This window comes from Staurois parvus, unplaced genomic scaffold (genome assembly GCF_062004578.1).
Source record: "Staurois parvus isolate SC_StPar_1 unplaced genomic scaffold, SC_StPar_1.0 ptg000235l, whole genome shotgun sequence".
In the NCBI taxonomy this organism is placed as follows: Eukaryota; Metazoa; Chordata; class Amphibia; order Anura; family Ranidae; genus Staurois; species Staurois parvus.
The window spans coordinates 4,238,144-4,266,037 of record NW_028318031.1 but is presented as its reverse complement, the minus strand read 5'-3'; the positions used below and the strand labels follow the sequence as shown (position 1 = coordinate 4,266,037).

At 40.5% G+C, this 27,894-nt stretch overlaps 1 protein-coding gene across 1 annotated transcript in view; it reads right to left on the bottom strand.

The window, feature by feature from the left end:
* LOC149460091 (uncharacterized) overlaps positions 1-27,894 on the bottom strand; it is a 370,510-nt gene that overhangs the window by 216,123 nt on the left and 126,493 nt on the right. Inside the window, 5 exon segments of the mRNA XM_089680163.1 lie at positions 4,437-4,688; positions 11,523-11,774; positions 12,504-12,610; positions 15,050-15,305; positions 19,068-19,319. Of these exon segments, the coding sequence (XP_089536289.1) occupies positions 4,437-4,688; positions 11,523-11,774; positions 12,504-12,610; positions 15,050-15,305; positions 19,068-19,319 (1,119 nt within the window).

Sequence of the window (27,894 nt, the reverse complement as noted above, 5' to 3'; positions counted from 1 at the left end):
TACTATGTCCACAGTCTCTGGTCATCTGTAGTATGTCCGCAGTCTCTGTTCATCTCCTGTACAATGTCTGCAGTCTCTGGTCATCTCCTGTACTATGTCCACAGCCTCTGGTCATCTTTTGTACTATGTCTGCAGTCTATGGTCATCTTTTGTACTATGTCTGCAGTCTATGGTCATCTTTTGTACTATGTCTGCAGTCTCTGCTCATTTCCTGTACTATATCCGCAGTCTCTGGCCATCACCTGTACTATGTCCTCAGTCTCTGGTCATCTCCTGTAGTATGTCCGCAGTCTCTGGTCATCTCCTGTACTATGCCTGCAGTCTCAGGTCTTCTCCTGTACTATGTCTGCAGTCTCTGGTCATCTCCTGCACTATGTCTGCAGTCTCTGGTCATCAACTGTAGAATGTCCGCAGTCTCTGGTCATCTCCTGTACTATGTCCGCAGTCTCTAGCCATCCCCTGTACTATGTCCGCAGTCTCTGGTCATCTCCTGTAGTATGTCCGCAGTCTCTGGTCATCTCCTGTACTATGTCTGCAGTCTTAGGTCTTCTTCTGTACTATGTCCGTAGACTCTGGTCATCTCCTGCACTATGTCTGCAGTCTCTGGTCATCAACTGTAGTATGTCCGCAGTCTCTGGCCATCTCCTGTACTATGTCCGCAGTCTCTGGCTATCCCCTGTATTATGTCCGCAGTCTCTGGTCATCTCCTGTAGTATGTCCGCAGTCTATGGTCATCTCCTGTACTATTTCTGCAGTCTTAGGTCTTCTCCTGTACTATGTCCGCAGTCTCTGGCCATCTCCTGTACTATGTCTGCAGTCTCTGGTCATCTCCTGTACTATGTCTGCAGTCTCTGGTCATCTTTTGTACTATGTCTGCAGTCTCTGGTTATCAACTGTACTATGTCTGCAGTCTCTGCTCATTTCCTGTACTATGTCCGCAGTCTCTGGTCATCTCCTGTACTATGTCCGCAGTCTCTGGTCATCTCCTGTACTATGTCTGCAGTCTCTGGTCATCTCCTGTACTATGTCTGCAGTCTCTGGTCATCTTTTGTACTATGTCTGCAGTCTCTGGTTATCAACTGTACTATGTCTGCAGTCTCTGCTCATTTCCTGTACTATGTCCGCAGTCTCTGGTCATCTCCTGTACTATGTCCGCAGTCTCTGGTCATCTCCTGTACTATGTCCACAGTCTCTAGCCATCCCCTTTACTATGTCCGCAGTCTCTGGTCATCTCCTGTAGTATGTCCGCAGTCTCTGGTCATCTCCTGTACTATGTCTGCAGTCTTCGGTCTTCTCCTGTACTATGTCCGCTGTCTCTGGTCATCTCCTGTACTATGTCTGCAGTCTCTGGTCATCTCCTGTACTATGTCTGCAGTCTCTGGTCATCTCCTGTAGTGTCCGCAGTCTCTGGTCATCTCCTGTAGTGTCCGCAGTCTCTGGTCATCAACAGTACTATGTCCGCAGTCTCTGGTCATCTCCTGTACTATGTCCGCAGTCTCTGACCATCCCCTGTACTATGTCCGCAGTCTCTGGTCATCTCCTGTAGTATGTCCGCAGTCTCTGGTCATCTCCTGTACTATGTCCACAGTCTCTGGTCATCTCCTGTACTATGTCCACAGTCTCTGGTCATCTCCTGTACTATGTCCACAGTCTTTAGCCATCCCCTGTACTATGTCCGAAGTCTCTGGTCATCTCCTGTAGTATGTCCGCAGTCTCTGGTCATCTCCTGTACTATGTCTGCAGTCTTCGGTCATCTCCTGCACTATGTCCGCAGTCTCTGGTCATCTCCTGTAGTATGTCTACAGTCTCTAGTCATCTCCTGTACTGTGTCCGCAGTCTCTGGTCATCTCTTGTACTATGTCTGCAGTCTCTGGTCATCTTTTGTACTATGTCTGCAGTCTCTGGTCATTTCCTGTAGTATGTCCGCAGTCTCTGGCCAGCCCCTGTACTATGTCCGCAGTCTCTGGTCATCTCCTGTAGTATGTCCGCAGTCTCAGGTCTTCTCCTGTACTATGTCCACAGTCTCTGGTCATCTCCTGTTCTATGTCTGCAGTCTCTGGTCATCAACTGTAGTATGTCCGCAGTCTCTGGTCATCTCCTGTACTATGTCCACAGTCTCAGGTCATCTGTAGTATGTCCGCAGTCTCTGGTCATCTCCTGTACTGTGTCTGCAGTCTCTGTTCATCTCCTGTACTATGTCTGCAGTCTCTGGTCATCTCCTGTACTGTGTCTGCAGTCTCTGGCCATCCCCTGTACTATGTCCGCAGTCTCTGGTCATCTCCTGTACTATGTCTGCAGTCTCAGGTCTTCTCCTGTACTATGTCCGCAGTCTCTGGTCATCTCCTGTACTATGTCTGCAGTCTCTGGTCATTTCCTGTACTATGTCTGCAGTTCATTGGTTCAGAATATTTTTTTTCTTGTTTTTCTCCTCTAAAATCTAGGTGCATCTTATGGAGCGAAAAATACGGTACATGTTGGAATATTATTGCCACCTCTAGCTCCAAATGTGTTAATTTAGTTCATTCAGATTTGGGCAATGATTTCTGTTATAGATATAAGTATTACAAGTTGGGTAAAAATATAAACTGCAATTTTTTTTTATGGTTATGGAGGAAAGTTAGAGATGAATCTAGTAAAAAAAATGTTTTCACTGTTCTAGTATGGTATGTATCAATATCTCTGATTTATCAAGCTGCTTAACATGATATTAATTACTTAAACTCCAGAAGGTTTTACCCCCTTCATGACCAGGACATTTTTTGCTATTCAGAACTGTGCTATTTTGACTGGCAATTGCTTGGTCATGCAACACTGTACCCAAAAGAATTGTATATCTTTTTTAAACACAAATAGAGTTGTCTTTTGGTGTTATTTAATAACCACTGGATTTTTTTTTTTTGCTACATGATTTAAGAAAATAGCTTAATTTTTTAGAAAACACACATTTTTCTGAGTTTCTGCTATATAGTTTTGCTAACAAATAATCTTTCCTCATAAATTTAAGCCAAAATGTAGTCTGCTACATTTCTTTGGTAAAAAAATAACCCAAATTAGTGTTTAATATTTAGTATGAGTGAAAATTATAGAGTTTACAAACTATAGTATATATATTTGAAAATTGATCAGTCCTGATGTACTGACGGCTTCTCTAATTTCTTGAAGCTCTAAAATGCCAGGACAGTAAAAATATCCCCCCTTCCCTACACACACGCCCATATGACCCCTTTTTGGAAAGTAGACAGTCCATGGCATTTAGCAAGAGGCATTGTGAGTTTTTAGAAGTTGTAATTTATTCCAACAATTCTTTGGAAAATTAATAAATTAAATAAAATTTGTTGGTTTTTTTTCCACAATTTTTTTACATACTGTCAACATTGTTAAAGCAGAGCTCCATCCAAGAGGGGAAGTTCTGCTTTAAAGACCTGTCCCCCACAAATAGAGCTGTCTTTTGGCGTTATTTAATAACCACTGGGAGTTTTTTCTCCTACATAATTTTAAAATATACCTTAATTTTATAAAGTTTTGCTAACAAATAATCTTTCCTCATAAATTTAAGCTAAAATGTAGTCTGCTACATTTCTTTGGTAAAAACAACCCAAATCAGTGGTTAACATTTAGTCTGGGTGAAAGTTATAGAGTCTACAAACTATATTCTTGAGGCTCTAAAATGCCAGGACAGTACAAATCCCCCCGCCACCCCCAACACACACACACCCCCATATGACCTTGGCCTGCATAAAGGTTGATACTCACTTGTATAGTTAATTATTACTGAGCTGTTGCCTTGGATATAGACAACAAAGGCAGAGACAAGGAAGGTGTAATAATATCCAGGTGTCAAGCCTTCACTAATGTCAGAAATTGTCAAAATGTTTTCAGTGTTCTAGTACTGTAAGTATCAATATCTCTGATTTATCAAGCTACTTAGAGTGACATTAACCACTGGACCTATGGAAGGTCCCCCCCCATGACCAGGACATTTATCTGCCATTCAGAACTGTGCTTCTTTAACTGGAAATTGCTCGGTTATGCAACACTGTACCCAAATGAAATTTATATAATTTTTTTCTTTTGGTGGTATTTCATCACTACTGGGTTTAATATTTTTGCTACATAATCTAAAACAATACCAAAATGAAAAAAACACAGTTTTCCATTTTGCTAACAAATAATCTTTCTTCATAAATTTAGACCAAAATGTAATCTGCTACATTTCTTCAGTAAAAATAACCCAAATCAGTATATATTATTTAGTCTAGAAAATTAAGAAATTAAATAAAACATTTTTTTACTTACGCTAAACATTATTAACACGAGCAGAGCCCAGGAAGGTGTGCTAATTTCCAGATATCAGGCATTCTACTCTATAATAAGTTGAAGGCACAGTTCTACTAAACGTTGATATGTGTGTGGCCTGCATAAAGTTTGATACTCACTTGTATAGTTAGCTATTACTGAGCTGTTGCCATGGATATTATCAACAAAGGCAGAGACAAGGAAGGTGTAATAATTTCCAGGTGTCAGGCCATCAATAATGTCAGAAGTTGTAGTTACATTCCTATTGAAAGTTGGCTCTCCCAGGATCTGAATGAAATAAAAACTGGCATTTCCGTTTGGTTTGTCCCAGCTCAGAGATATAGAAGTGGTGGTGATATTCTCTGTGTTCAGGTTCTTCACAATTTCAGGTGCTACAAAGTAGACAGAATATTGAATGATATTGCAGAAAAACTCATATCCAAGAATGTGACTGACTAAATTATAATTACCACAAACATTAGGAGGAATGAATGCCATTTTATCCATGTATACTAAGCACTGTGGGCACAGAACTGCATTTAGATAACATTATTAAAACTCAAGGAATTGTACATAAGATACTGTATATTTCACTCCATAAGACGCACTTTGTTCCCCAAAAAACATGGGGGAAAATGTCTGTGCATCTTGTGGAGCGAATATGGAGTGGCAGGCCCGGTATTCTCCCCGTCACCGCCGCCGTATTAGAATACCGAGCCATCCGCTCGGCTCTACTGTGCAGAGGAATCTTCTCCTCGGTCCAATGGTGTCCTGCTTTTACTGGCCATCTTCTCTCCCTGACGCCAGCATCTTAAGTGTGGGCACCCGGCTGTGACAGCTTGCGGCTTCACAGCTGGGTGCCCACTGCGAATGCAGGAGAAGCGCTGCACTTTGTGAATGGCCCCGTAGTCTTCTGGGGCTTGTCACGTGTTCCACAAGACTAAGGGGAGGACAACTCCATGCAAGTGGGAGTGGGTACTTGTTAAATTCGGGTACCAGCCCCCCCCGTCCCCAAAGGTCTGTCGTCTCTGGTCATCTCCTGTACTATGTCTCCAGCCTCTGGTCATCTCCTGTACTATGTCCGCAGTCTCTGGTCATATACTGTACTATGTCTCCAGCCTCTGGTCATCTCCTGTACTATGTCTCCAGCCTCTGGTCATCTCCTGTACTATGTCTGCAGTCTCTGGTCATCTCCTGTACTGTGTCCGCAGTCTCTGGTCATCTCCTGTACTATGTCCGCAGCCTCTGGTCATATATTGTACTATGTCCACAGTCTCTGGTCATCTTCTGTACTATGTCTGCAGTCTCTGGTCATCTCCTGTACTATGTCCGCAGTCTCTGGTCATCTCCTGTAATATGTCCACAGTTTCTGGTCATCTCCTGTACTATGTCCGCAGTCTCTGGTCATCTCCTCTACTGTGTCCGCAGTCTCTGGTCATATACTGTACTATGTCTCCAGCCTCTGGTCATCTCCTGTACTATGTCCACAGTCTCTGGTCATCTTCTGTACTATGTCTGCAGTCTCTGGTCATCTCCTGTACTATGTCCATAGTCTCTGGTCATCTCCTGTAATATGTCCACAGTTTCTGGTCATCTCCTGTACTATGTCCGCAGTCTCTGGTCATCTCCTCTACTGTGTCCGCAGTCTCTGGTCATCTGTAGTATGTCCGCAGTCTCTGTTCATCTCCTGTACAATGTCTGCAATCTCTGGTCATCTCCTGTACTATGTCCACAGCCTCTGGTCATCTTTTGTACTATGTCTGCAGTCTCAGGTCATCAACTGTACTATGTCTGCAGTCTCTGCTCATTTCCTGTACTATATCCGCAGTCTCTGGCCATCCCCTGTACTATGTCCTCAGTCTCTGGTCATCTCCTGTACTGTGTCTGCAGTCTCTGGTCATCTCCTGTAGTATGTCCGCAGTCTCTGGTCATCTCCTGTACTATGCCTGCAGTCTCAGGTCTTCTCCTGTACTATGTCTGCAGTCTCTGGTCATCAGCTGTAGTATGTCCGCAGTCTCTGGTCATCTCCTGTACTATGTCCGCAGTCTCTAGCCATCCCCTGTACTATGTCCGCAGTCTCTGGTCATCTCCTGTAGTATGTCCGCAGTCTCTGGTCATCTCCTGTACTATGTCTGCAGTCTTAGGTCTTCTTCTGTACTATGTCCGTAGTCTCTGGTCATCTCCTGTACTATGTCTGCAGTCTCTGGTCATCTCCTGCACTATGTCTGCAGTCTCTGGTCATCAACTGTAGTATGTCTGCAGTCTCTGGCCATCTCCTGTACTATGTCCGCAGTCTCTGGCCATCCCCTGTATTATGTCCGCAGTCTCTAGTCATCTCCTGTAGTATGTCCGCAGTCTCTGGTCATCTCCTGTACTATTTCTGCAGTCTTAGGTCTTCTCCTGTACTATGTCCGCAGTCTCTGGTCATCTCCTGTACTATGTCTGCAGTCTCTGGTCATCTCCTGCACTATGTCTGCAGTCTCTGGTCATCAACTGTAGTATGTCTGCAGTCTCTGGCCATCTCCTGTACTATGTCCGCAGTCTCTGGCCATCCCCTGTATTATGTCCGCAGTCTCTAGTCATCTCCTGTAGTATGTCCGCAGTCTCTGGTCATCTCCTGTACTATTTCTGCAGTCTTAGGTCTTCTCCTGTACTATGTCCGCAGTCTCTGGTCATCTCCTGTACTATGTCTGCAGTCTCTGGTCATCTCCTGTACTATGTCTGCAGTCTCTGGTCATCTTTTGTACTATGTCTGCAGTCTCTGGTTATCAACTGTACTATGTCTGCAGTCTCTGCTCATTTCCTGTACTATGTCCGCAGTCTCTGGTCATCTCCTGTACTATGTCCGCAGTCTCTGGTCATCTCCTGTACTATGTCCGCAGTCTCTGGTCATCTCCTGTACTATGTCTGCAGTCTCTGGTCATCTTTTGTACTATGTCTGCAGTCTCTGGTTATCAACTGTACTATGTCTGCAGTCTCTGCTCATTTCCTGTACTATGTCCGCAGTCTCTGGTCATCTCCTGTACTATGTCCGCAGTCTCTGACCATCCCCTGTACTATGGTCGCAGTCTCTGGTCATCTCCTGTAGTATGTCTGCAGTCTCTGGTCATCTCCTGTACTATGTCTGCAGTCTTCGGTCTTCTCCTGTGCTATGTCCGCTGTCTCTGGTCATCTCCTGTACTATGTCTGCAGTCTCTGGTCATCTCCTGTAGTGTCCGCAGTCTCTGGTCATCTCCTGTAGTGTCCGCAGTCTCTGGTCATCAACAGTACTATGTCCGCAGCCTCTCGTCATCTCCTGCACTATGTCCGCAGTCTCTGGTCATCTCCTGTAGTATGTCTACAGTCTCTAGTCATCTCCTGTACTGTGTCCGCAGTCTCTGGTCATCTCTTGTACTATGTCTGCAGTCTCTGGTCATCTTTTGCACTATGTCTGCAGTCTCTGGTCATTTCCTGTAGTATGTCCGCAGTCTCTGGCCATCCCCTGTACTATGTCCGCAGTCTCTGGTCATCTCCTGTAGTATGTCCGCAGTCTCTGGTCATCTCCTGTACTATGTCTGCAGTCTCAGGTCTTCTCCTGTACTATGTCCACAGTCTCTGGTCATCTCCTGTTCTATGTCTGCAGTCTCTGGTCATCAACTGTAGTATGTCCGCAGTCTCTGGTCATCTCCTGTACTATGTCCACAGTCTCAGGTTATCTGTAGTATGTCTGCAGTCTCTGGTCATCTCCTGTACTGTGTCTGCAGTCTTTGTTCATCTCCTGTACTATGTCTGCAGTCTCTGGTCATCTCCTGTACTATGTCCGCAGTCTCTGGTCATCAACAGTACTATGTCCGCAGTCTCTGGTCATCTCCTGTACTATGTCCGCAGTCTCTAGTCATCTCCTGTACTGTGTCCGCAGTCTCTGGTCATCACCTGTACTATGTCTGCAGTCTCTGGTCATCTTTTGTACTATGTCTGCAGTCTCTGGTCATCAACTGTACTATGTCTGCAGTCTCTGCTCATTTCCTGTAGTATGTCCGCAGTCTCTGGCCATCTCCTGTACTATGTCCGCAGTCTCTGGTCTTCTCCTGTAGTATGTCCGCAGTCTCTGGTTATCTCCTGTACTATGTCCGCAGTCTCTTGTCATCTCCTGTAGTATGTCCGCAGTCTCTGGTCATCTCCTGTACTATGTCTGCAGTCTCAGGTCTTCTCCTGTACTATATCCGCAGTCTCTGGTCATCTCCTGTTCTATGTCTGCAGTCTCTTTTCATCAACTGTACTATGTCTGCAGTCTCTGGTCATTTCCTGTACTATGTCTGCAGTCCATTGGTTCAGAATATTTTTTTTCTTGTTTTTCTCCTCTAAAATCTAGGTGCGTCTTATGGAGCGAAAAATACGGTACATGTTGGAATAGCATTGCCACCTCTAGCTCCAAATGTGTCAATTTAGTTCATTCAGATTTGGGCAATGATTTCTGTTATAGATATAAGTATTACAAGTTGGGTAAAAATATAAACTACAATTTTTTTTTTTATGGTTATGGAGAAAAGTTAGGGATAAATCTAGTAACAAAATGTTTTCAGTGTTCTAGTATGGTATGGATCAATATCTCTGATTTATCAAGCTGCTTAACGTGATATTAATCACTTAAACTCCAGAAGGTTTTACCCCCTTCATGACCAGGGCATTTTTTGCTATTCAGAACTGTGCTATTTTGACTGGCAATTGCTCGGTCATGCAACACTGTACCCAAAAGAATTGTATATCTTTTTTGAACACAAATAGAGTTGTCTTTTGGTGTTATTTAATAACCACTGGGGTTTTTTTTGCTACATGATTTAAGAAAATACCTTAATTTTTTAGAAAACACACATTTTTCTGAGTTTCTGCTATATAGTTTTGCTAACAAATAATCTTTCCTCATAAATTTAAGCCACAATGTAGTCTGCTACATTTCTTTGGTAAAAAAATAACCCAAATTAGTGTTTAATATTTAGTATGGGTAAAATTTTTTTAGAGTTAACAAACTATAGTATCTATATTTGAAAATTTATCAGTCCTGATGTACTGACGGCCTCTCTAATTTCTTGAAGCTCTAAAATGCCAGGACAGTAAAAATAATCCCCCTCCCCTACACACACACCCATATGACCCCTTTTTGGAAAGTAGACAGTCCATGGCATTTAGCAAGAGGCATTGTGAGTTTTTAGAAGTTGTAATTTATTCCCACAATTCTTTGGAAAATTAATAAATTAAATAAAATTTGTTGGGCTTTTTTCCACAATTTTTTTACATACTGTCAACATTGTTAAAGCAGAGCTCCATCCAAGAGGGGAAGTTCTGCTTTAAAGACCTGTCCCCCACAAATAGAGCGGTCTTTTGGTGTTATTTAATAACCACTGGGAGTTTTTTCTCCTACATAATTTTAAAATATACCTTAAGTTTTGAGAAAAGACATGTTTTTCTGAGTTTCTGCTATAAAGGTTTGCTAACAAATAATCTTTCCTCATAAATTTAAGCTAAAATGTAGTCTGCTGCATTTCTTTGGTAAAATAACCCAAATCAGTGGTTAACATTTAGTCTGGGTGAAAGTTATAGAGTCTACAAACTATATTCTTGAGGCTCTAAAATGCCAGGACAATACATATACCCCCTCCCCCACCACCCCCAACACACACACACCCATATGACCTTGGCCTGCATAAAGGTTGATACTCACTTGTATAGTTAACTATTACTGAGCTGTTGCCTTGGATATAGACAACAAAGGCAGAGACAAGGAAGGTGTAATAATATCCAGGTGTCAAGCCTTCACTAATGTCAGAAATTGTCAAAATGTTTTCAGTGTTCTAGTATTTTAAGTATCAATATCTCTGATTTATCAAGCTACTTAGAGTGACATTAACCACTGGACCTATGGAAGGTCCCCCCCCCCCTCCCATGACCAGGACATTTATCTGCCATTCAGAACTGTGCTTCTTTAATTGGAAATTGCTCGGTTATGCAACACTGTACCCAAATGAAATTTATATAATTTTTTTCTTTTGGTGGAATTTCATCACTACTGGGTTTAATATTTTTGCTACATAATCTAAAACAATACCAAAATGAAAAAAACACAGTTTTCTGAGTTTCTGTTATAACATTATGCTAACAAATAATCTTTCTTCATAAATTTAGACTAAAATGTAATCTGCTACATTTCTTCGGTAAAAATAACCCAAATCAGTATATATTATTTAGTCTAGAAAATTAAGAAATTAAATAAAAAAATTTTTTACTTACTCTAAACATTATTAACACGAGCAGAGTCCAGGAAGGTGTGCTAATTTCCAGATATCAGGCATTCTACTCTATAAGAAGTTGAAGGCACAGTTCTACTAAACATTGATATGTGTGTGGCCTGCATAAAGTTTGATACTCACTTGTATAGTTAGCTGTTACTGAGCTGTTGCCGTGGATATTATCAACAAAGGCAGAGACAAGGAAGGTTTTACCCCCTTCATGACCAGGGCATTTTTTGCTATTCAGAACTGTGCTATTTTGACTGGCAATTGCTTGGTCATGCAACACTGTACCCAAATGGAATTTCTATCTTTTTTTAAACACAAATAGAGCTGTCTTTAGGTATTATTTAATCACCACTGAGAGTTTGTTTCCTATATAATTTAAAAAAATACCCTAATTTTTGAGAAAAGACATGTTTTTCTGAGTTTCTGCTATAAAGTTTTGCTAACAAATAATCTTTCCTCATAAATTTAAGCCAAAATGTAGTCTGCTACATTTCTTTGATAAAAATAACCCAAATCAGTGTTTAATATTTAGTCTGGGTGAAAGTTATAGAGTCTACAAACTATAGTATATACTGTATATATTTGAAAAATGATCAGTCCTGATGTACTAACTCTGCCTCTCTAATTTCTTGAGGCTCTAAAATTCCAGGACAATACAAATATCCCCCAAAGGACACCTTTTGGAAAGTCGACAGTCCAAGTTATTTAGTAAGAGTCATGGCACGCTTTTTGCAGTCGTAATTTTTTGTCACAATTTTTTTGCGGAAAATTAAGAAATTAAATAAAATTAGTTTTTTCCCCTTTTTTTATGTACTCTCAACATTATCAACACGAGCAGAGACCAGGAAGGTGTGCTAATTTCCAGGTATCAGGCATTCTACTCTATAAGAAGTTGAAGGCACAGTTCTACTAAACATTGATATGTGTGTGACCTGCATAAAGTTTGATACTCACTTGTATAGTTAGTTATTACTGAGCTGTTGCCGTGGATATTATCAACAAAGGCAGAGACAAGGAAGGTGTAATAATTTCCAGGTGTCAGGCCATCAATAATGTCAGAAGTTGTAGTTACATTCCGATTGAAAGTTGGCTCTCCCAGGATCTGAATGAAATAAAAACTGGCATTTCCGTTTGGTTTGTCCCAGATCAGAGATATAGAAGTGGTGGTGATATTCTCTGTGTTCAGGTTCTTCACAATTTCAGGTGCTACAAAGTAGACAGAATATTGAATGATATTGCAGAAAAACCCATATCCAAGAATGTGACTGACTAAATTATAATTACCACAAACATTAGGAGGAATGTATGCCATTTTATCCATGTATACTAAGCACTGTGGGCACAAAACTGCATTTAGATAACATTATTAAAACTCAAGGAATTGTTCATAAAATAAATGTTGGAATAGCATGCCACCCATTGTCAATTTAGTTCATTCAGATTTGGGCACTGATTTTTGTTGTAGATATAAGTATTACAAGTTCGGCAAATATATAAACTATTTTTTTGTTATGGTTATGGAGAAAAATTAGACATGAAAATAGTAACGAAATATTTTCAGTACTGACTGCCTCTCTAATTTCTTGAATTTATAAAATGCCAGGACAGTACAAATACCCCCCCCCCCCCACCACCACAGACACACACACACACACACACACCCATATGACCCCTTTTTGGAAAGTAGATAGTCCATGGTATTTAGCAAGAGGCATGGTGAGTTTTTGGAAGTTGTAAATTATTCCCACAATTCTTTGGAAAATGAATAAGTTAAATTAAAAAAAAATTTTTTTTGTTTTCCACAATTTTTTTACATATTGGGCCAGGAAGGTGTACCAATTTCCAGGTATCAGGCCTTCTACTCTATAAGAAGTTGAAGGCACAGTTCAGTTAAAAGTTGATATGTGTGTGGCCTGCATAAAGGTTGATACTCACTTGTATAGTTAGCTATTACTGAGCTGTAGCCTTGGATATAGTCAACAAATGCAGAGACAAGGAAGGTGTAATAATTTCCAGGTGTCAAACCTTCAATAATGTCAGAACTTGTCAAAATGTTTATAGTGTTCTAGTATGGTACATATCAACATCTCTGACTTATCAATCTGCTTAAAATTACCTCTGGAAGGTTTTACCCCCCTACCCCCCTCATGACCAGGACATTTTCTGCCATTCAGAACTGTGCTTCTTTAACTGGCAATTGCTCAGTCATGCAACACTGTACCCAAATAAGATTTATATAATTTTTTTCTTTTGGTGGTATTTAATCGCTACTGGGTTTTATGTTTGCCACATAATCTAAAACAATACCAAAACAAAAAAAACCCACTTTGTTCTGTGTTTCTGTTATACAATTTTGCTAACAAATAATACAGTCAGGTCCATAAATATTGTGACATCGACACAATTCTAACATTTTTGGCTCTATACACCACCACAATGTATTTGAAATGAAAAGAACAAGATGTACATTAACTGCAGACTGTCAGCTTTAATTTGAGGATATTTACATCCAAATCAGGTGAACGGTGTAGGAATTACAACAGTTTGCATATGTGCCTCCGACTTGTTAAGGGACCAAAAGTAATGGGACAGAATAATAATCATAAATCAAACTTTCACTTTTTAATACTTGGTTGCAAATCCTTTGCAGTCAATTACAGCCTGAAGTCTGGAACGCATAGACATCACCAGACGCTGGGTTGCATCCCTGGTTATGCTCTGCCAGGCCTCTACTGCAACTGTCTTCTGTTCCTGCTTGTTCTTGGGGCATTTTCCCTTCAGTTTTGTCTTCAGCAAGTGAAATGCATGCTCAATCAGATTCAGGTCAGGTGATTGACTTGGCCATTGCATAACATTCCACTTCTTTTACTTAAAAAACTCTTTGGTTGCTTTTGCAGTATGCTTTGGGTCATTGTCCATCTGCACTGTGAAGCGGCGTCCAATGAGTTCTGAAGCATTTGGCTGAATATGAGCAGATAATATTGCCCGAAACACTTCAGAATTCAGCCTGCTGCTTTTGTCAGCAGTCACATCATCAATAAATAAAAGAGAACCAGTTCCATTGGCAGCCATACATGCCCATGCCATGACACTACCACCACCATGCTTCACTGATGAGGTGGTATGCTTAGGATCATGAGCAGTTCCTTTCCTTCTCCATACTCTTCTCTTCCCATCACTCTGGACAAGTTGATCTTGGTCTCATGTGTCCATAGGATGTTGTTCCAGAACTGTGAAGGCTTTTTTAGATGTCGTTTGGCAAACTTTAATCTGGCCTTCCTGTTTTTGAGGCTCACCAATGGTTTACATCTTGTGGTGAACCCTCTGTATTCACTCTGGTGAAGTCTTCTCTTGATTGTTGACTTTGACACACATACACCTATCTCCTGGAGAGTGTTCTTGATCTGGCCAACTGTTGTGAAGGGTGTTTTCTTCACCAGGGAAAGAATTCTTTGGTCATCCACCACAGTTGTTTTCTGTGGTCTACCGGGTCTTTTGGTGTTGCTGAGCTCACTGGTGCGTTCCTTCTTTTTAAGAATGTTCCAAACAGTTGTTTTGGCCACGCCTAATGTTTTTGCTATCTCTCTGATGGGTTTGTTTTGTTTTTTCAGCCTAATGATGGCTTGCTTCACTAATAGTGACAGCTCTTTGGATCTCATCTTGAAAGCTGACAACAACAGATTCCAAATGCAAATAGCACACTTGAAATGAACTCTGGACCTTTTATCTGCTCATTGTAATTGGGATAATGAGGGAATAACACACACCTGGCCATGGAAAAGCTGAGAAGCCAATTGTCCCATTACTTTTGGTCCCCTAATAATTAGGAGGCACATATGCAAATTCTTGTAATTCCTACACCGTTCACTTGATTTGGATGTAAATACCCTCAAATTAAAGCTGACAGCCTTCAGTTAAAGCACATCTTGTTCATTTCATTTCAAATCCATTGTGGTGGTGTATAGAGCCAAAAATGTTAGAATTGTGTCGATGTCCCAATATTTATGGACCTGACTGTATTTCTTCATAAATTTGGACAAAATGTTATCTGCTACATTTCTTTGGTAAAAATAATTCAAATCAGTATATATTATTTAGTATGTGTGGAAGTTATAGAATCTACAAACTAGAATATATATATATGAAATTAATCAATCCTGATATACTGACAGCCTCTTTCATTTCTTGAAGCTCTAAAATGCCAGGACAATACAAATATGCCCCAAAGGACACCTATTGGAAAGTCGACAGTCCAAGTTATTTATTGGCAAGCTATTTGCAGTTGTAATTTTTTGTCACAATTTTTTTCTGGAAAATTAAGAAACAAAATACTTTTTTTACGTACTCTCAACATTATCAACTAGAGTAGAGACCAGGAGGTTGTGTTAATTTCCAGGTATCAGGCATTCTACTCTATAGGAAGTTGAAGGCACAGTTCTACTAAATGTTGATATGTGTGTGGCCTGCATAAAGTTTGATACTCACTTGTATAGTTAGCTATTACTGAGCTGTTGCCGTGGATATTATCAACAAAGGCAGAGACAAGGAAGGTGTAATAATTTCCAGGCGTCAGTCCATCAATAATGGCAGAAGTTGTAGTTGCATTCCTACTGAAAGTTGGCTCTCCCAGGATCTGAATGAAATAAAAACTGGCATTTCCGTTTGGTTTGTCCCAGCTGAGAGATATAGAAGTGGTGGTGATATTCTCTGTGTTCAGGTTCTTCAAAATTTCAGGTGCTACAAAGGAGACAGAAAATTGAATGATATTGCAGAAAAACCAATATCCAAGGATGTAATTGACTAAATTGTAATTACCACAAACATTAGGAGGAATGTATGCCATTTTATCCATGTATACTAAGCACTGTGGGCACAAAACTGCATTTAGATAACATTATTAAAACTCAAGGAATTGTTCATAATATAGCTTATTTTTTACTCCATAAGATGCACTTTTTCCCCCCAAAAAATGGGGGAAAATGTCTGTATCTTATGGAACGAATATGGAGCGGCCGGCCCGGTATTCCCCCGTCGCCGCTGCAGTGATAGAATACCGTGCTGGCCAGAGGAACCTGCTCCTCAGTCCAACAGTGTCCTGTTTTCACCGGCCGTCTTCTCTCCCTGACACCGGCATCTTCAGTGTGGGCACCCAGCTGTGACAGCTTGCGGCTTCACAGTCGGGTGCCCACTGCGCATGCGAGAAGAGCTGTGCTTTGTGAATGTTCCTGTAGTCTTCTGGGCCCTGTCATGTGTCCCACAAGACTACGGTGAGGACAACTCCATGTAAGTGGGAGCGGTGTTAGATAATGAGTTTATGTGAAATCTCCATTAATAGATGTAAATAATGTTAGAATTACAAGTATATTTTATGGAAATATACAGTATTTAAACCATTGAGTGTTTTGCAGCATCAAAACTTTCTAGCTTCCATACTGGTGTAAATATATATATAGAGTTTTCCACTATACAAGTTCTGGCCCCCTTAGCATATCTCACATGAGTGGTAAACAGCAGCCTTCTTTGAACTTCCAATCAGGCTGTGCCCAATATACATTGGCTAGGTACAGTGTCCAATTAGTAAGCATTATATTAGCAACAGTACAGAAAGGAGGGGGGGATATAAGGCCTGGTCACCCAGCTGGAGGTCTCTTTTGTGATGAGACACGCACAGCAGGCAGGATGACTAAACCTGAAGTTGAGAGGTAAACTAACTTCATACTTGTTCTGTACATTGTATTTTAAACATGGTTTTGTGGGTAAATTGTATATAACTGTACATTGTGTTGTAAATACTGCTTAGAGTGTAAATTGTATATATTATGTACCTCTGTCAATAATGTATATTGCAGATGGAACTACCTGTTTTGTGTAGGAACTCTCAGATCTAGCTGGATATATGTAAATACTCCTACAAGGATTGGGGTGTATTCACAAATACATGTAACCTAGTCAACAGCAGGTACCTGTCAAATTCGGTCTCTGGTCATCTCCTGTACTATGTCCACAGTCTCTGGTCATCTCCTGTACTATGTCTGCAGTCTCTGGTCATCTCCTGTACTGTGTCCGCAGTCTCTGGTCATCTCCTGTACTATGTCTGCAGTCTCTGGTCATTTCCTGTACTGTGTCCGCAGTCTCTGGTCATCTCCTGTACTATATCCGCAGTCTCTGGTCATCTCCTGTACTATGTCCGCAGTCTCTGGTCATCTCCTGTACTGTGTCCGCAGTCTCTGGTCATCTCCTGTACTATGTCTGCAGTCTCTGGTCATCTCCTGTAATATGTCTGCAGTCTCTGGTCATCTCCTGTACTATGTCCGTAGTCTCTGGTCATCTCCTGTACTATGTCCACAACCTCTGGTCATCTGTACTGTGTCCGCAGTCTCTGGTCATCTCCTGTACTGTGTCCGCAGTCTCTGGTCATCTCCTGTACTATGTCTGCAGTCTCTGGTCATCTCCTATAGTATGTCCGCAGTCTCTGGTCATCTCCTGTACTGTGTCCGCAGTCTCTGGTCATCTCCTGTACTACGTCTGCCGTCCCTGGTCATCTCCTGTACTACGTCCGCAGTCTCTGGTCATCTCCTGTACTACGTCCGCAGTCTCTGGTCATCTCCTGTACTATGTCTGCAGTCCCTGGTCATCTCCTGTACTATGTCCGCAGTCTCTGGTCATCTCCTGTACTATGTCCGCAGTCTCTGGTCATCTCCTGTACTATGTCTGCAGTCTCTAGTCATTTCTTGTACTATATCTGCAGTCCATTGGTTCAGAATATTTTTTTTCTTGTTTTCCTCCTCTAAAATCTAGGTGCATCTTATGGTCAGGTGCGTTTTATGGAGCGAAAAATACAGTATATGTTCAAATAGTATTGCTGCCTATAGCTCCAAATGTGTCAATTTAGTTCATTCAGATTTGGGCAATGATTTTTGTTGTAGATATAAGAATTACAAGTTGGTTCAAAATATAAACTACTATGTTTTTTGTTATGGTTATGGAGGAAAGTTAGAGATGAATCTAGTAACAAAATGTTGTCAGTGTTCTAGTATGGTATGTATCAATATCTCTGATTTATCAAGCTGCTTAACCTGACACTAGTCACATAAACTGCAGAAGGTTTTACATCCTTCATGACCAGGGCATTTTTTGCTGTTCAGATCTGTGCTATTTTGACTGGCAATTGCTTGGTCATGCAACACTGTACCCAAACGAAAGTATATATATGTTTGAAAATTGATCAGTCCTGATGTACTGACTCCCTCTCTAATTTCCTGAGGCTCTAAAATTCCAGAACAGTACAAATACCCCCCCCCCCCCCCCCACTCACACACACAAACCCATATGACCCCTTTTTGGAAAGTAGACAGTCCATGATATTTAGCAAGAGGCATTGTGAGTTTTTAGAAGTTGTAAATTATTCCCACAATTCTTTGGAAAATTAAACATTTTCCACAATTTGTTTTACATATTGTCAACCTTATTAACACGAGCAGAGGCCAGGAAGGTGCGCTAATTTCCAGGTGTCAGGCATTCTACTCTATAAGAAGTTGAAGGCACAGTTCAGTTAAAAGTTGATATGTGTGTGGCCTGCATAACATTTGATACTCACTTGAATAGTTAACTTTTTACAAGCTGTTGTCTTGGAAATAGTCAATAAAGGCAGAGACAAGGAAGGTGTAATCATTTCCAGGTGTTAAGCCTTCGATACTGTCAGAAGTTGTCAAAATGTTTTCACTATTCTAGTATGGTACGTATCTACATCTCTGACTTATCAAGCTGCTTAAAATGATATTAACCACTTGACCCTTGGAAGGTTTTACCCCCACCCTCCCCTTTCATGAGCAGGACATTTTTCTGCCATTGAGAACTATGCAAGAATTGCTTGGTTATGCAACACTGTAGCCAAATAAAATGTATTTAATTTTTTTCTTTTGTGGTATTTAATCACTACTGGGTTTTATTATGTTTGCCACATAATCTAAAACAATACCAAAACGAAAAAAACCCAAAACACTTTGTTCTGTGTTTCTGTTATACAATTTTGCTAACAAATAATCTTTCTTCAGAAATTTGGACAAAATGTAATCTGCTACATTTCTTTGGTAAAATATAACTCAAATCAGTATATATTATTTCGTCTGTGTGGAAGTTATAGAATCTACAAACTAGAATATATATACAGTATATATGAAAATTATTAGTCCTGATGTACTGACAGCCTCTTTAATTTCTTGAGGCTCTAAAATGCCAGGACAATACAAATATCCCCCAAAAGACACCTTTTGGAAAGTCGACAGTCCAAGATATTTAGTAAGAGGCATGGCAAGCTTTTTGCAGTCATAATTTTTTGTCACTATTTCTTTTTACGTACTCTCAACATTATCAACAAGAGCCGAGTCCAGGAAGGTGTGCTAATTTCCAGGTATCAGGCATTCTACTCTATAAGAAGTTGAAGGCACAGTTCTACTAAACGTTGATATGTGTGTGGCCTGTATAAAGTTTGATACTCACTTGTGTAGTTAGCTACTACTGAGCTGTTGCCGTGGATATTATCAACAAAGGCAGAGACAAGGAAAGTGTAATAATTTCCAGGTGTCAGGCCATCAATAATGTCAGAAGTTTTAGTTACATTCCTATTGAAAGTTGGCTCTCCCAGGATCTGAATGAAATAAAAACTGGCATTTCCATCTGGTTTGTCCCAGCTCAGAGATATGGAAGTGGTGGTGATATTCTCTGTGTTCAGGTTCTTCACAATTTCAGGTGCTACAAAGTAGACAGAAAATTGAATGATATTGCAGAAAAACCAATATCCAAGAATGTGACTGACTAAATTATAATTACCACAAACATTAGGAGGAATGTATGCCATTTTATCCATGTATACTAAGCACTGTGGGCGAAAAACTGCATTTAGATAACATTATTAAAACTCAAGGAATTGTTCATAAGATACTGTATTTTTCACTCCATAAGATGCACTTTTTTCCCCAAAAAACATGGGGGAAAATGTCTGTGCATCTTGTGGAGCAAATATGGTGCAGTAAGCCTGGTATTGTCGCCGCCGCTCGGCTCTACTGTGCAGAGGATACTTCTCCAGTCCAGCAGTGTCCTGCTTTCACTGGCCATCTTCTCTCCCTGGCACCAGCATCTTCAGTTTGGGCACCTGGCTGAGACAGCTTGCGGATTACCAGCCGGATGCTCACTGCGCATGCGCAAGAAGCGCTGCACTTTGTGAATGGCCCCGTAGTCTTCTAGGACCTGTCATGTGTTCCATAAGACCAAGGGGATTACAACTCCCTGGAAGTGGGAGCGGGTACCTGTCAAATTAGGGTACCAGCCCCCCTCCCCCCCGCTTTCCAAAGGTCTGCCATCTCTGGACATCTCCTGTACTATGTCTGCAGTCTCTGGTCATCTCCTGTACTATGTCTTCAGCCTCTGGTCATCTCCTGTACTACAGTCAGGTCCGCAAATATTGGGATATCGACACAATTCTAACATTTTTGGCTCTATACACCACCACAATGGATTTGAAATGAAACGAACAAGATGTGCTTTAACTACAGACTGTCAGCTTTAATTTGAGGGTATTTACATCCAAATCAGGTGAACGGTGTAGGAATTACAACAGTTTGCATATGTGCCTCCCACTTGTTAAGGGACCAAAAGTAATGGGACAATTGGCTTCTCAGCTGTTCCATGGCCAGGTGTGTGTTATCCCCTCATTATCCCAATTACAATGAGCAGATAAAATAGAGCCAAAAATGTTAGAATTGTGTCGATGTCCCAATATTTATGGACCTGACTGTATATCTGCAGCCTCTGGCCATCTTCTGTACTATGTCTGCAGTCTCTGGTCATCTCCTGTACTGTCCGCAGTCTCTGGTCATGTCCTGTAATATGTCCACAGTCACTGGTCATCTCCTGTACTATGTCCACAGTCTCTGGTCATCTCCTGTACTATGTCCGCAGTCTCTGGTCATCTGTAGTATGTCCGCAGTCTCTGGTCGTCTCCTGTACTATGTCCGCAGTCTCTGGTCATCCCCTTTACTGTGTCCACAGTCTCTGGTCATCTGCTGTACTATGTCCGCAGTCTCTGGTCATCTCCTGTACTGTGTCCGCAGTCTCTGGTCATCAACTGTACTATGTCTGCAGTTTCTGTTCATTTCCTGTATTATGTCTGCAGTCCATTGGTCCAGAATATTTTTTTTCTTGTTTTTCTCCTCTAAACTCTAGGTGCATCTTATGGTCAGGTGCGTCTTATGGAGCGCAAAATATGGTACATGTTGGAATAGCATTGCCGCCTCTTGCTCCAAATGTGTCAATTTAATTCATTCAGATTTTGGCACTGATTTTTGTTATAGATATACTGTAAGTATTACAAGTTGGGTAAAAATATAATCTTTAATTTTGTTGTTGCTATGGTTATGGAGGAAAGTTAGAGATGAATCTAGTAACAAAATGTTTCCAGTGTTCTAGTATGATATGTATCAATATCTCTGATTTATCAAGCTGCTTAACGTTATTTTAGTCACTTAAACTGCAGAAGGTTTTACCCCCTTCATTTTTTTTTTAAATTTAAATATTTATTAGTTTTCAGATACAAAAAATTACATATTTCCTTCATATTCTCATAAAACATACAAAACCAATATTTTTCTTTCTTTTTCCCATCCCCGCCCAACTAAATTCCCTTCCATCCCTCCCCCCCTCTGTACTTCCCACCCTGCATTTCTCAACGTCTTCCCTACAAAAGTAAGAGGCTCTTTCACATATCATACCCTAAAGCTTCGTATCTTTCGCCTTCAGTACAAATTCTTCCCATTTTTTCCATTTCACATAATATAACTCCATCTTGTCTTCCTGCATATAATAAAGTTTCTCCTACAAGTCTGGTTCACTCTATCTACCCAATCTTCTTCCTTCGGCACCTCTATCTTACGCCAAAACTTGGGTATCAAACCTTTTGCTGCATTTAAATAGTACCATATACCCGATTCTTTGTATTTATTCACTGATAACTCTGTACTATGTAATAGGTAAGTTTCTGGATCCAATCCCATATTCGTCCCAGTAATCATCCCAATTAAATGAACTATTATCTTCCAAAATACTTGAATTTTTGGACACTCCCACCATATGTGATATACTGTGCCTATCTCTCCATATCCCCGCCAACACTACAGTGAATTCTCCCCACTCATCTTATGTTCAACATTCGGTGTAATGTGCCATCTTATCAAACACTTATAATTTATTTCCACCTCTCGCATACTTATGTTCTCGTGAGTTAATCTATATATTTTCTTCTGTTTATCCTCTTCTATCCCAACCCCCAAATCTCTTTCCCATTTCTCTATATACATTGGCTTTGTGTTTGTGTCTAATTCACTGAGAATATATTTTAGCAGTGCCGTGTTTCCCATCTCCCCGTGATTCCAACAACCTCTCAAACAAATTCCAATCCTTTCTAGGTCTCAAGGGTTTTGGAAGATTCCCAACAAAGTATTTTAATTGGTGATACCGCCACTCGTCTATCTTAGTAAAAATTTCTCTTTTTTCCTTTTCCAAGTCTTTAAGTCTTCTCAATTCCCCCCCACCATTATGTCTCTCAACTGGACATCCTCCTTCTTAAACCTTTTTCCTGTAATCTCCTCCCTACCTGAAGGAAAAAACTCTGTGTTCCTCAGTGGCATTAATAACAAATTAAAATCCCACTTCATATGTTTGTGCAATATATCCCACACCCTTAAAACATTTAAAGTATATAAACTTGTGCTATCTTTTAGTCCTCTATATTGTGTTGGCACCCATATGATTTTGCTCAAATTAGTTCCACTAAGTTCATTTTCAATTTTAACCCAACTTTTCCCTTTTGGATTATGCATCCAGTCAAAAATTCTCGCTAAAACAACTGCTCTATAGTATCTCTTAATGTCTGGCACACCCAATCCACCCTTCTCTTTATTTCTACTTAGCAAATCATAAGATGTTCTAGGTTTTTTATTCTTCCATATGTTTCTTATCATTTTTTTAATTGCCTTAAAGAAAACCTCTGGGAGTTTAATTGGGATCATTTGAAATCTATATAGAATTTTGGGTACAATAACCATTTTTATCAGATTTATGCATCCTGTCCAAGATGGGTTTCCTTTTCCTAGTTTCTTTAATTCCTCCTTAATCTCATTTAACAATGAGATGTAATTTGATTTATACAGGTTCTTATAAGAAGCAGTGAGTTTTACCCCTAAATATTTTATTTCTCTGTTTTTCCATATAAAAGGAAATTCTTTTTGTATCTTTTCTTTTTCACTATTTGAAAGATTTATATTTAAGATCTCATTTTGTGTTGGGTTGATTTTTAAGTTCGATAGCTCCCCGTATTCCTTCAATATCTTCATTAAATTTGGGAGTGTTATCCTGGGGTTTCCCACATAAAACAACAGATCATCCGCAAAGGCAGCCACTTTATGTTCTATACCTCCTATCTGTATTCCCTTTATATCTATATTCTTCCTAATTGATGACAATAAAGATTCCAGTGACAGGACAAACAACAGTGGGGCAATGGGCAACCTTGTCTTGTTCCATTTGACATCCCAATTGGCTCCGATGTCTCCCCATTTACCATAATAACTGCAGAGGGCTACCTATACAACTTTCCTATCCACTCTCTCATTCTAACTCCCATCCCCAGGGCTTCCAGAGTGTCCATCATGAAGCCCCAGTCAACTCTATCAAATGCCTTTTCGGCATCGATTGAAAGCACCACCCCCGGAATTTTTCCCTTTCTACTTTTCTGAATGAGCAACAAAGATCTCAACCCATTGTCTCTGCCCTCCCCGGAACAAATCCCACCTGATCCCCATGTATCCATTCGGGCATTAAATCTTTCAGCCTATTTGCTAAGACCTTTGCATATAACTTAATATCTGTTTTCAATAATGAAATTGGTCTATAGCTAGAACACTGAGAAGCATCTTTTCCTTCCTTTTGGATAAGCACCACATGGGCCTGTAGAGATTCTCGCCTCATTTCCATCTCCCCCAAAGGCATTCATGTATATCTTCAATTTAGGTTTTAACAATTCATTGTATTTTTTATAGTACCTCACAGTGTAACCATCTGGCCCTGGGCTTTTTCCCATCGTAGTACTTTTCAATGCTGCTTTTATTTCTTCCTGTGTAATTTCTGAATCTAGGGAATTCAATTGCTCTTCGCTTAATTTCTGTAGACCCGCGTTTTTTAGATATATCCTTCTTTTTTCAATATTCGTATTTCCAGTATTATTTAAAGGGTCATGGGAGATAATATTATACAACTTACTGTAATAGTCCTTAAACACCTTAGCAATCTCTTTAGTTGAATGAACCAACTCTCCCTTGGAGTTTTTTATTTTTTCTATATAATTCCTATTTTTCTTTTTCCTCAGGGCTCTCATTAAATACTTTCCCAGTCTATCTGCCCATCTGTACCTCTCACTCAACACTTTATTAAAGGCTCTTATCTTTTCCTCTTCCATCCAAATCTTTAGTTCTTCCTTCTTTTTTATTACCTTCTGTCTTATCTCTTTTGTTATTCTATTTTTATGTATCTGTTCCAAATCAAATATTTCCTTTAAAAGCCCACTAAGTTTCTCTCTTCTTCCCTTTTCTTTTTTGCCCCGATCGCAATCAGTATTCCTCTTATGTAAGCCTTATGGGACTCCCACACTGTAGCCACCGACAGGTCTCCTGTCTCGTTCTCCCAAAAAAATCGCTCAATCTCTTCCCTCATCTTCTGATCAGTCTCCTTGTCCAGGAGAAGTGCCTAATTCAACTTCCATCCTAAACCTCCTGTTATCCGCCTTCCCCACCCTAATTTCATTGTAACAGGGGCATGAGCAGATAAGGACATTACTTCTATTTCTACTTTAACCAAAGACTCAATAAGTTGGTGATCTACAAATATATAATCCAATCTTGAATACATCTCATGTGCATTAGAGAAGAAGGTATAGTCTCTATCCTTCCCATGTGTAATTCTCCAGATGTCCACCAGTTGGCACTCATGTATGGCCTTCTTCAAGGATCTCAGAGACCCACCTCCCTCTCTCTGCACAGAAGAGGTTGCATCCACCTGTGGATCCATACAGAAATTGAAGTCCACAGCCACTATCAAGTGCCCCTTTTTAAAGTCCATCAGTTTTTTCAATACACCTTTCAAATATATCTCCGGTCTCCTATTTGGGCAGTAAATATTAGCTACTGTACACTCAATTTCTTGTAGTCTACCTTTTAAAAATAAAAACCTTCCCTCAGGATCCATTTTTCTATCCTCCAACTCAAACTTTATATTCTTTGCAAACCCTATTGCCACTCCCTTTGCTCTCTTAATTGGAGAATCTGCATAATACCACGTTGGATAATATCTAGAATTCAACTTAACATTTGACTCTATCTCAAAGTGTGTCTCCTGCAAAAAAAAACACCGAGGATACTCTGTGTTGATATTCCTTAAATAACCTAAATCTTTTCCCAGGACAATTCAACCCATTTACATTATAAGTTATAAACTGTAGTTCTTCCATCTTTTTTATGCCTCTTTTCTTCACCTCCATTCCCTCTTTTCCTCACTCTTTACTTTTATACCTTCTCTCATCATGCAGAGTGTTAGCCTTAATTCCCCTCCCCCCTCCTCCTACCCCCCTTCCTATTCTACCCCTCTCCCAGTCCATTCCCTCCCCCATCCCGTTCCCCCCCTTTTACTACCCTACCCATTTTTAGGCCTCTAATTTGCCTACTAATCATTTGTGGGACTAAACCCACTTTTGATTCCACCCTTGGGGCTAAACTCCGCCCATGAACGGCTCTCCCTCCTTCCAACCTCCCCAATTACCCTCCTACTATCTAATTAGCTCGATAGATTTCCACCGAACTCTTAAACACAAATCTCTAGAAGAGATACCATAAGGAGGAGGAAGAGAGAGGGGAAAAAAAAGTGAAACCCCCTCTCCCCCTTACTTTCCCCCACTAACAAACTGCTAGTCCTCCTTCCCCATAACTCCTATTTCCCCTTCTTCTTCCCATCCAGGAATTTCTATTCTTTACAAATCAAGTCTTTCACAGAAGTCTCCCAAGTCCTCCGGGAATCTCAGATAAGCTGTAACTCCGTTCTTCTTTCCAATTAGGCACACTGGAGTTCCCCATCTGTAATGCACATTCTGTTTTCTCATCTGCTCTAACGGGTTTCAAAGATCTCTTTCTCCACAAAGTCCCAGGTGTTAAATCCGCAAAAATCTGAATGTTTATTTCTCCATACTTAATAATTGTTCTTCCCTTGATCTTCCTCCAAATCGCTTCCTTATCTCGATACTTATGGAATTGCACAATTATGTCTCTCGGTTTTTCCTTCCCATTTCCTTGTTGCGGCTTCCTTGTTCTAAAGACTCCATCCAATTTAAGCAACTCTGTATCAGGTCTATGCATTACGGAGTTTAAGATTTTACAGACCAATTCCTGCAGTTCTTCCCCCCTTGAAATCTCTGGGACTCCTCGTATCCTAAGATTACTCCTCCTATCCCTGTTTTCTTGTACCTCTATCTTATAAAGCAATTTTTTCTGAACTTTCCCAATAGTAATGTCCTTTTTTCTAATTCGGAAATATTTTGGGCATGATTTTTAACCTTTTCCTCCGTTTCTTCCACTCTCAGTAGCAAATGCCCCAAATCTTTCCGAATAGTTCCCATTTCCTGCTTCATTGTTTTTTCCAGACTTTTGAACATTTCCACCATCTCTTTTTTATTCGGTACTTGTAGATCACTTTCAGGGTCTTTCCTTTTCATATTTTCTATCACTTGTTGACTACTACTATTCATTCCCAGAGATAATCTGTGGGTATTTTCCAAACTAATTTCCATTTCCCCTTTTTCACTTCCACCTTGGGGTCTTTCTGGAGTCACATTTCCCTGGGACAAGTATTTTTTAATCGTGCCAGTTTGGGACCCTTTAAGCCCACTTCCTTTAGCGCTTTTGTTCTTCATATCTTCTTGTGAAACCTGTTCTTTTCTATGAAACCAGGGTAAGTATTAGGACTGTGTACTAGGAAGCCAGAATTAATCTACTATTTGTCCATTTACACATTAATATCCTCTTCTAGTGCTGATTAAACCCTTTTCCTCTTTTCCATCCTCACATCCCCTGGGAATCCCACTTTTCTCCTTTACTGAGCATTTAAATATATCACACAGTCCAATATGTAGCTAGCCTAGGCCAATCTCACCCAAGCTCCTCTCACTCAAATCTCCTGTGAGGCGGCTCCAGGCTGCGATTATCCGATATTCCTCCTCTGTTCAATTTCTCGGGGGGATTCCTCCAGGGTCATCTTCTTTGTGTGGCTGTCTGTGGACCTGTCTGTAGACCACCGGCATACCGCCAATCTAGCATACAGGCTGGGAGACGAGTTAGGGAGCGGGTCGGTGTCTCCTTCTCCTCTCAGGATGCCGGCCGGCTTCTCCTCCTCACAGAGCTCCTTCGTGGCTGACCACGTGGTCACGCTGCGTCACTCCGTCTCCCCGGCAACCTGATGCTCTGTCCTGGGTCTCCGCCAGCACAATACAGGAAGCCCAGGACCCGCTCTCTCAGTCCCCGTCCGCCAGACCAGCACAGCACCACCGGCTTACCCCCGTACCCAGGTAGGTCTCCGGTGATTTCCATTAGGAGGGCTCTTTGAGGTGGATAAAAGCGGAGGTTTGTCAGAGAGCACTTACATTGTGCTCTCCTGCACCGCCATGTTCAGACTCCGCCCCTGTACAAAGGCTATTTGATTTTACCCCCTTCATGACCAGGGCATTTTTTGCTATTCAGAACTGTGCTATTTTGACTGGCAATTGCTTGGTCATGCAACACTGTACCAAAATGGAATTTCTATCTTTTTTTAAACACAAATAGAGCTGTCTTTAGGTATTATTTAATCACCACTGGGAGTTATTTTCCTATATAATTTTAAAAAATACATAAATTTTTGAGAAAAGACATGTTTTTCTGAGTTTCTGCTATAAAGTTTTGCTAACAAATAATCTTTCCTCATAAATTTAAGCCAAAATGTAGTCTGCTAAATTTCTTTGGTAAAAATAACGAAATCAGTGTTTAATATTTAGTATGGGTGAAAGTTATAGAGTCTACAAACTATAGTATATATATATATATATATATATATATTTGAAAATTGATCAGTCCTGATGCTAATTGTCTGATACTAACTGCCTCTCTAATTTCTGGGGCTCTAAAATTCCAGGACAATACAAATATCCCCCAAAGGACACCTTTTGGAAAGTCGACAGTCCAAGTTATTTAGTTAGAGG